The following is an 11,894-nucleotide window of genomic DNA, read 5'->3' on the forward strand; positions in this document are numbered from 1 at the left end:
TTTTTTTTGAGACAGAGTCTCGCTCTGTCACCCAGGCTGGGGTGCAGTGGCGCGATCTTGGCTCACTGCGACCTCCACCTCCAGGGTTCAACAAGCAATTCTCCTGCCTCAGCCTCCTGAGTAGCTGGTACTACAGGTGTGCACCACCACGCCTGGCTAATTTTTGTATTTTTAGTAGAGATGGGATTTCACCATATTGGTCAGGCTGGTCTTGAACTCCAGACCTCATGATCCACCCACCTCAGCCTCCCAAAGTGCTGAGATTACATGCATGAGCCACCACACCCGGCCTCTGCCTGCTCATTTTTAGAGAAGTGCAGCACTTAGGAAAACACTGATCTTTCAGGTTTTTAAAATTACATTTAAAGGTCGATGATTCACCAACATAGTAATTCTTCTTCACCCATAGAATTTTAAGTTACTCTATATTTCCAGTCACTCAGGATGAGGATAACTTTAAAAAGAAGGAACTAGGCTTTGGAGGACCATAAGGAGGTAAAGAGATGATAGTACTAGGTAGAATTTGCTGGTGATATAAACCTTGTGGGAGAGAAAAGCATCTATGTGAAAGGAGAACTCAAAGTCTAGTAAGAGGGACTGACCAGGCCAGATCCATGGGTGGTGGGAGCTGAATTTGAGTTAGGATTACTTCGTCCTTGTATATCAGGGAGGAATATGGGCATAAGGTGGAGAAAAAACCCTGTGTATACATGAAGGTTTGCAAAGCAGACAAATTACACTTCACTTCAAAGATCACAGTAAAACCCAGTAAAATAAGAACCAACAAGTGAGTCATAAAATAAGAATGAGTGGAAGATGTGACATGGAGAGAAAATGCCTCTTAGTATGTATATTATCCAAAACAAATCAAAATTAATTTCTACACAGTTTGTTGAAATTAGGGAAAAAAAGAGAACCTGAAGAGTTCCTAGCAAGAACTTTAAAAATTGGAAATTAATCATACTTATTAATTATTTGTACATAATTAATTGTAGTAATTTTAAGAACTATTTTTTTCCTATTATGTTATCAACTACAAATTTTCTCACCAAGAGGATGTTTCAGGAGCATAATACTGATAGTTGGGAAGTAATACAGTCTCATTCTTTTTTACAGAATTAAGACAAGCATCACAAGTATTACTTTTTAATATTTTGCAGAAATAAAGACCCAACTCAATGGATTGCTACTTTTGGTACAACTATAACACCACCCGCAGTGAAACGAAATTTGAGGAAAATTATTCTTCATGAGAATTACCATAGAGAAACAAATGAAAATGACATTGCTTTGGCTCAGCTCACTACTAGAGTTGAGTTTTCAAATACAGTCCAGAGAGTTTGCCTCCCAGATTCGTCTATAAAGTTGCCACCTAAAACAAGCGTGTTTGTCACAGGATTTGGATCCATTGTAGATGATGGTGAGTAGTTTCAAAGTAATTTTCTTATCACAAAAATGTCTTAAGATCAAACGAGCTATCTAAAGGAATCCTTCTTAAGCTTTTAATAAAAGTAATGGTCTTCTCAATGTGTGTGGGCTTGGGCAGAACAGGGGACTGGGGGTTAAAAAGTAAAAATCAGGTCCTGTCTTTGAGTTTACAGTTGGAGCAGTGGTGGCCAGGTATGGTGGCTCACACCTGTAATCCCAGCACTTTGGGAGGCCGAGGCAGGTGGATCACCTGAGGTCTGGAGTTCCAGACACGCCTGGCCAACATGATGAAAACCGCATCTCTACTAAAACACAAAAAAATTAGCTGGGCATGGTGGTGTGTGCCTGTAATCCCAGCTACTTGGGAGGCTGAGTTAGGAGAATTGCTTGAGCCTGGGAGGCGGAGGTTGCAATGAGCCAAGATCGGACCACTGCACTCCTACCTGGGTGACAGAGCTAAACTCTGTCTCCAAAAAAAAAGAAGAAAGAAATCTCCACAATTGGAGCAGTGGAAAAAAAAAAAGTCAGGGAAAGAGACTAATATAGAAGGAAAAAAACAGCTACATCAGGTAATATAAGAAGGGACAGAACACTACGGGAGTTCAAGGCAGTAAGTAATCACAAATTTTGTCTTTCCTGGATATAAATGTTACATATACTTTAAGTCACATGTATTTTATTTTACTCAGCATGTACTTTAAATCACAAATGTAATGATAGCTTTTTCCTTTATTTTAATTCTTTCTCATTATATGAGAATTTATGATGGTCATAAACATTAAAATGGGTTGTAAATATTTTGAGCATTTTTTTTGGTTAGTTAATAAAATCTGTGTCTTTTTCCTGTGTCCAACCTGCTAGAGGTGTTAAAAGACATCAAGTCTAGTAATTGTATAAATTAAATACCAGAACTTAAGATTTCTAGGTACTAGTTCACTCTATTTTAAAGAGAAAGATTAGGCCAGATGTGATAGCTCAACACTTTAGGAGGCTGAGTCGGGGATCATGAGGTCAAGAGATCAAGACCATCCTGGCCAAGATGGTGAAACTCCTTCTCTACTAAAAATACAAAAAAAAAAAAAAAAAAAAATTAGCCAGGCATGGTGGTGGATGCCTGTAGTCCTAGCTACTTGGGAGGCTGAGGCAGGAAAATTGCTTGAACCTGGGAGGTGGAGGTTGCAGTAAGCCGAGACTGTGCCATTGCACTCCAGCCTGGTGACAGAGCAAGACTCCGTCTCAAAACAAAAGAAAGAAAGAAAGAAAGAAAGAAAGAAAGAAAGAAAGAAAGAAAGAAAAAAAAAGAGATTAACTGAATGTTTTAATGAGAAATAAAAAATACTTAAGTTTCACCATCAATTGGTGCGTTCCATGGCGAGCACATCATGGCAATTGAAGGTGGAGAAAGAACATGTAGAGTTCATGAACTTACCTGTTTTAGAAAAGTATCTCCAGAGGCAATTGGATTTTTGTCAGCTGTTGGGGTATTATCTTGATGCTGCTTCTTTTTCTCTATATTAATAAGCAATTCTATTTTGAAAATGTTGGAGGGCTTCCAGATCTTGGTTCAGAATAGAGTACAAGGAATAATTCACAAGATAAAATTTGGCCATGACTCCCAAATGAGAATGTCAGAAATGTCATGTAGTGAAAGTACATCCTCATGTCAGTCTCTTGAACACGGCTCAGTTCCAGAAATTCTCATTAGCCTGCTTTGTAATGCCACAACTGGAAGACTATCAGCAGAAGTGATAAAAGGCAGCCACTTCAAAAATTTGGCAGCAAATAGACCTCCCAACGCATATATTAAGTTAACTCTGCTGAAATCCATGGATCAAGAGATGCCCAAATGCAAGATACCCATCTGCAAAGGGCAGCCAAATCCAGTGTACAAGGAAATTTTTGTTTTTCAAGAGGCCCTATTTCAGCTTTCTGATGTGACACTCATACTGTCTGTGTATAACAAATGCAGCATGAGAAGTAAAGAGATGATAGGCTGGATTTCTTTAGGTCTCAACAGCTCTGGAGAAGAAGAACTCAATCACTGGACTGAAATGAAAGAGTCAAAAGGACAGCAAGTACGTAGATGGCATGCGTTGCTAGAGTCATGATGAATAGAATAAGCAAACAATTATCATCCAAGGCAACATATTTCCAATTACAACATTACTGTTTCTACCAAGTCGCCATTAGAAGAGCTGTTCTTTGAAGAATCATATTCAACCTTTTCGAAAAATGCTTTAAATTCTATGGAAAGAACATCTCATACTGACATAAATGAAGAAAATATGTGTATCTGGTAGAGCTTGTTTGGGAAACTGAGAAATGTACATTATCATTGCTAAACTAACAGTCCTCCAGAAATTTAATAAGATGTTATTGATTTGAAGTTAATTTTAACTTAGCAAAAGAGCCAGTACTTTTATGAAAATCAAAATTATAAGTGATTTTAAAACCAGAATTTTAGTTGCAATATAATTTTAATATCACCCTACATATTATTTATAAAACACAGCTTGGCCAGTCTCTGATGTTTGTAATGTTCTTTAATATGAAAAAGTAGCTCTCCAACCCTATCATAAGTCATATCTAATGGCAAAGAGTTTCAGTCACATTGAAAATTGTTTTATTTCAGACATGTTCCCTTTGTGCACTTAGTTTCATTGTGCCTCAGTTCCTCTCTATAGCACTAAATCTAAGTGCAAACAAATATTCATTTTCATACAGGAATGTTTTCAATATGTTATTTTTTTTAAAGATCATTTTTCATTTGCCTCTGCTTCTGCCTGATCTGAAGAGATAAAGTCACTGTATTGGTCCCTTGCAAGTCTTTTAGACAGGTTGTACTGTAGAACTATGTAACTTCCTGTTGAAAGCACTTCCTGTATTCTTGTATTCCAATGTAGGAAGCTAGTAGAGCAGGACTTTACTTTAAAATTTCTTTCAGTGATTGACTCTTCAAAATTGCAGTAACGTGAAAAGACGTTTTTTTTTACAAACTACTGAAAATACAGCAGATAAGCTGCTTAGAAATATGAAAAATAATTCAATTTTAACTTTCTTGCTTGAGTAACCAAACACTGCGTAAAGCGGTAGCATCCAACAATAAGAAACTGTCCTCTTCTCTAAATCTCCACTCTTACTTCCACATTTATATTTCTGATATAAAGAGTATTGCAGCTTCTCAGTATGGAATCGGAAATCGTGTTAAAAACAGTTCTGTGATTCCTGTAAAGTTTCCAGTAACTTGTGACTAGAACTTAGAAACTTACAGATAAAGCTTCTTCAATCGTGATGTTATCTTGTGCCTTTCATGTAAGTTAAATTTGCTCAATACAGCTTGAAAGTTTTATTTGCAAATATTAAGCCTTCATTTTTGTAAAGGTAACGATTCCTCAGAACAGTGCTCGCCACAAGATCTTTACTTTCCATCTGAGATATGTAAAGTTGTTATAATGTGCTGATTTTTTAAATGACAGGTAACTTTCATTTGTTTTTATATTTAAGCGAACTCTAATTATCAGGAATCTTATAGGCTGTTTTCTTTTTAATTTTTCTTCTACCTAATATATCATTTTATGCATATACTTTATCAGGTATGTATTTATAATACAATTAAAAATAGTTTTTTTTCTCCTCTTCTAGTTAAAATATCAAAAACATACTATTTATCAGTATACTAAAAAGCAGTACTATCATTGCCTCCTAGTCCCAACTAAGTGCTATTAATTATTTAAACTAGAACTTGTATTACCATAATAACAAAGCAATTACTTTGTTTATGTAATGCCTACAAAACATAGCTTACTTCAGCTTGGCATATACCGAAGGCTAAAAGAAATCCAAAGAAGACCGTGGTGATACTCTGTATTTTTTTTGTTTAAACATGGCAGCTCTACTGCATTCATCCACTGCATGAATTTACGAAAAATACAAAAGCTTTACTTACGGGATGGCATGAGCGTTTGAGAATGTGTGTTCCACCCCCCCCCCCCGGGTGCATTAAAAGGAAAAATTCAATTTATTGTTCCTCCAGGCTTTTTCCAGATATTTTTCAAATAAACTGTAAGAAGTTAGAACCTGAAAAAAAAAAAAAAAAAAAAAGAAAAGAGAGAGAGAGACAAGTTTCTTTCAAGGATATCCTGAAAACAAACAAACAAAAAAACAAAAACTAGTGCTAATATATCTTTTATATATCTTTTTTTTTTTTTTTTTTTTTTGAGACAAAGTCTCGCTCTGTCGCCCAGGCGGGAGGGCAGTGGCCTGATCTAGGCTCACTGCAAGCTCCGCCTCCCAGCTTCACACCTTTCTCCTGCCTCAGCCTCCTGAGTAGCTGGGACTACAGGCGCCCGCCACCACGCTCAGCTAATTTTTTTTAATGTGTGTGTTTTTAGTAGAGAAGGGTTTCACCATGTTAGCCAGGATAGTCTCGATCTCCTGACCTCGTGATCCGCCCGCCTCGGCCTCCCAAAGTGCTGGGATTACAGGCGTGGGCCACCGCGCCCAGTCAACTAGTGCTAATATATCTTAATCTAGTTTTTTTTTTTTTTTTTTGACAAATTTTATTATATGAAAAGTTTTCCAAATGCTCCATGCATATCCAACTTGGCTTTGTGAGAGGTTCTTAAAAGTCTCTTACAGCTAGCACAGGGCTACTCACCAATAGCTTCAACCCGGAGCCCTAAACTACTTATTTTCTGTATTCAACTAGGCAGTATCCTCTCCTCCTAACATCCAGCCCCGTTCTGTGTTGTCATCAGATCAGTGAGACACCCCTAAATAATACATGACAGAGTAGAGTAGGGTGAAGAGATCTGTGCAGCTGTGTCCTGGTTTCTACTTGAATAGCTTTAGGAATGTCAATGAACTTCCAGGGGCCATGGTTTCCTTATACGGAAAATGTGGCAGCTGGGCAAGACCAATGTTATGAACCTCTATGAGAATCTTATGAAGACTACGGACCCTTTCCTCATGAAAAAAATGCATGCATATGTAATATTTCACATGTAGTTTTAAGGCTCCTAATATCCTTGAGAGATCTACAAATGTGATGTAATACTGGGACATGTATATTTATGGCTCCTTGCATGTAGACATTTATGGCATAGAAAATAAGATGATACCTAATGTTAATAAAATAATATTTGGTTTTTGCTACTGAGAATATAAAATGTACAATTTATGTGTCTTTTATGTCTTAGATACAATTGTATTTGAGGAATATCGTTTATTTGTTTGTCCATTTGTGCAATAGGACCGATACAAAATAAACTTCGGCAAGCCAGAGTGGAAACCATAAGTACTGATTTGTGTAACAGAAAGGATGTGTATGATGGCCTGATAACTCCAGGAATGTTATGTGCTGGATTCATGGAAGGAAAAATAGATGCATGTAAGGTATGCTTAAAGTAAAGCCAAAAGTTTGTGGGGAAAATTTCCATTAGCTATTTCTGAGTTTGGCATATATTTTACCTAGGAGAAAAAAAAAAAAATGGCATCTCTTACACCAAGAACTGAGTTTATTTAATAATCATAACAATAATAATAATTGTATTGAGTGTTTAATATATGCTAAGCCAAAAATTAAGCACTTTGTATACATTATTTCATTTAATGTAATGAGATAAAAGCAATATCATAATTATACTTATTCATCCCCCAGCCTCCCAGTCATTTCCCTTCGCCCCTTGCATTTTTTTTTTGAGACGGAGTCTTGCTCCGTCGCCCGGTCTGGAGTGCAGTGGCTGGATCTCAGCTCACTGCAAGCTCCGCCTCCCAGGTTTACGCCATTCTGCTGCCTCAGCCTCCGGAGTAGCTGGGACTACAGGCGCCCGCCACCTCGCCCGGCTAGTTTTTTGTATTTTAGTAGAGACAGGGTTTCACCGTGTTAGCCAGGATGGTCTCGATCTCCTGACCTCGTGATCCGCCCGTCTCAGCCTCCCAAAGTGCTGGGATTACAGGCTTGAGCCACCGCGCCCGGCTACCCCTTGCATTTTTTAATGACAGCGACACCTGAAACAGGTTTTCTTTTCAGTAGATCTTGAGATCTACTGCAAAGGCCTGCAGTAGCCCTGCATTAGCAACATTGACCTGTTTAAATGCTGGACTTTTAGTTCCTAGACCTCCTCTACTCCAGTGATCTTCTATACTCTTCAGCCACCTCACACCTTCCTCTTAGAGTCACACTATGGGCCTTGTTATCAAAAACTGCTCCATCTCCAAAAATGCTTATTTACATCTTCCTTTTGACTCCTATCCCCAGTGTTTCCCCCTTGCTTTTTAACTACTGCTTGCCTAGATAAACTTACTATGTTATACTCTAGTCTACCAACTCTCATTCCCAACATGCACAGCCTACGCGGACATTCCTTGTGCCCTTTCTTTGTTCTATTTTTCTCCTTAGGCTTTGTCACCATGCAGTACGCAGTATTTTTATTTATCTAGCTTATTGCCTATTTCTGCATTAACTAAAATGTAAGCTTCATGAAGGAAGACATATTTTAATCTATTTTATTTACTGCACCTGAAGTAGACTGGTGAAAATATGTGTTGACTGACTAAATGAAAAACAGTCTTTTTTCAACTTCATAGACACCTATTGTCCATTGATTCCTCTGTTTTCTCACAGTTCATTAATCCTTTCCTTTCTTCCATCTTCTACTTTTCCAGCTCAGATTTCACTATTATTTTTTATTGATAAATCATAATTGTATTACATCGATGGAGTACAATGTGACATTTGATACATGTATACAATGTGGAATGGTTAAGTAAAACTAACATATTCATCACCTCACTTAACTTTTTTTGTGATAGACATCTAAATTTTACTCTCTTAGTTATTTTGAGGTCTATAATAGAGTATTATTGATCATAGTCACCCTGCTTTGCAGTAGATCTCAAAACTTATTCCTCCTTGCAGAAACTTTGCACCCTCTGACTAGCAACTCCCCCTTCCCTCACTCTCCACCCCGCTAGGCCCACCCAGACTCTGATAATCATCAGTCTACTCTCTACTGCTATGAATCCAACATTTTTAGATTGCACATATAGGTGAAATGATGTATATGTCTTTCTGTGCCTGGCCTATTTCACTTAGCATAATGTTCTCTAGATTCATTTATGTTGTCCCAAAGGACAGAATCTATTCTTTTTATGGCTGCATAATATTTATTTTGTAAATATACCATATTTTCTTTATTTCGTCACACATTGATGAACACTTGGGTTGATTCCAAATCTTGGCTATTGTGAATAATGCTGCAGTGAACATGGGAGCACAGATATTCCTTTGACATACTGATTTTAACTTTTTGAATATATTCCCAGAGGTGGGGTTGCTAGATCATATGATAGTTCTGTTTTAGTTTTATAAGGAGCCTCCATAGTGTTTTCAATAATATCTGTACTAATTTACATTTCCACCAAGAGTGTATAAGGGTTCCCTTTTCTCTTCATCCTCATCAATACTTGACTTTCATCTTTTTTATAAAAACCATTCTAGCAGGAGTAAAGATGTATCTCCTTGTGGTTTAAATTCATTTCCCTAATGATTTTGTAATGCTGAGCTTTTTTTCATGAATGTGATGGCCATTTGTATGTCTTCTTTTGAGAGGTATCTAAGTCCTTTGCCAATTTTTTAAAATTAAGTTTTGTTTTGTTTTATTTTTTGCTATTGTGTTAATTAACTTCTTTATATATTTTAGATATAAGCCCTTATCAAATATATGGTTTGCAAACATGTTTTCACATTCTGTGAGTTGTCTCTTCACTTTATTTTGTTTTGTTTTGTTTTGTTTGTTTGCTGTGCAAAAGCTTTTCAGTTTGATGAAATCTCATTTGCCTATTTTTGCTCTTGTTGCCTGAGTTTTGAGGTAATATTCAAAATCCTTGCTCAAACCAATGTCATGGAGTATTTCCTCTGTTTTCTTCTAGTAGTTTTATAGTTTCAGGTCTTAAGTTTAGGTTTTTAATCCATTTTGAGTTTTTTTTTTTTTTTTTTGAGACAGAGTCTCGCTTTGTCACCCAGGCTGGAGTGCAGTGGTACTATCTCGATCTCAAATCACTACAACCTCTGCCTTCCAGGTTCAAGCTATTCTCCTGTCTCAGCTTCCTGAGTAGCTGGGACTGCAGGCACATGCCACCACACCTGGCTAACTTTTATATTTTCAGTAAAGATGAGGTTTCACCATGTTGACCAGGCTGGTCTTGAACTCCTGACCTTAAGTGATCCACCTGCCTCAGCCTCCCAAAGTGCTGGGATTACAGGCATGAGCCACCACACCCAGCCTAATTTTATTATTCTGATATAGATAACCAATTTTCCCAGCACCATTTATTGTATAGACTATCTTTTCCTCAGTGTGTATTCTTGGCATCTTTGTCAAAAAATCAATTGACCATAAATATGTGGGTTTTTTTTTTTTTTTTTTCCTGGCTTTCTTTTCTATGCCAGTAGTTGATGAGTCTTTTATTATGCCAGTAATATGCTATGTTGACTACAATTGCTTTATAAGACATTATGAAAACCAAGTAGTCTAATGCCTCTAGGTCTGTTCTTTTTGCTCAAAATTATTTTGACTATTCAAGGTTTTTTTTGCTTCTATATGGATTTAAGGATTGTTTTCTCTCTTTGTGAAAAATGGCATTGGAATTTTGGTAGGGATTGCATTTTAACAATGATAATTTTAACATTTTAATGAACATTTTAACAATGATAATTCTTCCAATCCATAAACATGGAATGTTTTCATTTTTGTGTGTTTTCTTCCACTTCTTTCTTCAATATTTTATAGTTTTCAGTATACAAAGTGTTCACCTCCTCAGTTAAATTTACACCCAAGTATTTTATATTTTGTTGCTGTTGTAAATGGATTGTTTTCTTCATTTCCTTTTCAGATAGCTCACTGTTAGTATATGGAAATACTAGTGAGTTTGGTATATTGATTTTGTATTCTGCAAACTTACTGAATTTGTTTATCTCTTCTAACAACTTTTTGTTGGTTTTAGAGTTTTCTATCTATAAGATCATGTTGTCAACACACAAAGACAATTTCATCTCTTCCTTTTCTATTAGAATGTCTTCTATTTCTTTCTCTTGCCCAATTTCTCTAGTGACAACTTCCAGAACTGCTTTGAAAAGAAATCAGAGTAGACATCCTTTTGATGTCCCTGGTCTTACAGGAAACACTTTAAACATTTTACTATGGTTTTAATAATAAAAGCCAATATATGGCTTTTATTGTGTTTGACATATACCTATTACGTTGAGAGCTTTTCTTACAAAAATGTGTTGACTTTTGTCAAATGGTTTTCCTGCATCTGTTGAATTGATCATGGTTTTTAGCCTTCATTTTGTTAATGTAATGAATCACACTTATTGATTCAAATATATTGAACCATTCATGCATCTGAGGGATAAATCCTACTTGATGATAGTGAATGATTATTTTAATCTAGTTGAATTTGGTTCAGGAGTATTTTGTTAGGGATTTTTATGTCCTATGTTTAGCAGGAATATTGACCCATAATTTTATTTTCTTGTAGTGTCCTTATCTGGCTTTAGTATCAAGGTAATCCTCACGTTGTCAAATGAGTTTGGGAGTATTCCCTCTTAAGTTTTTTGGAAGAGTTTAAGAAGGCTTGGTATTAGTTCTTCTTTAGATGTTTGGTAGAATTGAACTGTGAAGCCATCTGGTCCTAGACTTGACTTTGGTGGGAGATTTTTTAATTACTGATTCCATATTCTTACTTATTATTGGTCTGTTCAGGTTTTCCATTTCTTCAGGTTTTCCACTTCTTCATGATTCAGTCTTAATAGGGTGTTTTACCTTCTTAAATATTTCTGCATCACCATTTCTCCATTGCCTTTCCTTGCCTCTCTTTCATGCTCCTTTCCTTCCTCCCTTGACCAGACAACTACACTAGCTGTCTTGCTAATTTTCTCATTTTTATTCTTATGCTCCTCTCATGTGTTAGTCGCATAAGAGCCAGAACCATTTCTAAAGAAATGCTAATCACGTCAGCTCTCTCTCTGAGAACACTGCAGTGACCTACCTTTAGTCTTAAGATACAAACAAAAACTTCTAAAGAAGACCTACAAGGCTCTACAAGGACTTATCTTTCCTTATCTTCCAGACTCATCACACACTATTTGCCCCTCTTACACTCCTCTCTCCACCCACTTCCTTTTTTAGACCCTTGCATTTGCCAGGCTCCTTCATGCCACAGAGCATTTGCAATACTGTTCCCTCTGTCTATAACACACCTAACCCCCAATTTCCTTGTGGTTAGCTCTTCTTCCTTCAGATATCAGCTCAATTATACTCATCAGGGGAAACTCCTGTTTTTCCTCATCAGTCAAATTTCCCTGTTGTATGTTACCATAGTAATTATCATAATAGTAATTTCGTGTTTGTTTTAGGCTTATTATATATATATATATATATATTTTTTTTTTTTTTAAAAAG

The 11,894-nt window shown here is 36.5% G+C and overlaps 2 protein-coding genes across 2 annotated transcripts in view; both read left to right on the forward strand.

The window, feature by feature from the left end:
- The window catches only part of TMPRSS11F (transmembrane serine protease 11F), an 80,256-nt gene that overhangs the window by 66,380 nt on the left and 1,982 nt on the right, over positions 1-11,894 (forward strand). The window contains exons 8-9 of the mRNA XM_017894847.1: positions 1,161-1,420; positions 6,680-6,822. Of these exons, the coding sequence (XP_017750336.1) occupies positions 1,161-1,420; positions 6,680-6,822 (403 nt within the window). The remainder of the gene's footprint in view (positions 1-1,160; positions 1,421-6,679; positions 6,823-11,894) is intronic.
- LOC108543966 (putative synaptotagmin-14-like protein) lies at positions 2,967-3,536 on the forward strand. Its single transcript, XM_017894848.1, has one exon. It carries the CDS (start codon positions 2,967-2,969, stop codon positions 3,534-3,536), a length of 570 nt encoding a protein of 189 aa, XP_017750337.1.

The sequence above is a fragment of the Rhinopithecus bieti genome, unplaced genomic scaffold, assembly GCF_001698545.2.
Source record: "Rhinopithecus bieti isolate Rb0 unplaced genomic scaffold, ASM169854v2 scaffold_25807, whole genome shotgun sequence".
Classification (NCBI taxonomy): domain Eukaryota; kingdom Metazoa; phylum Chordata; class Mammalia; order Primates; family Cercopithecidae; genus Rhinopithecus; species Rhinopithecus bieti.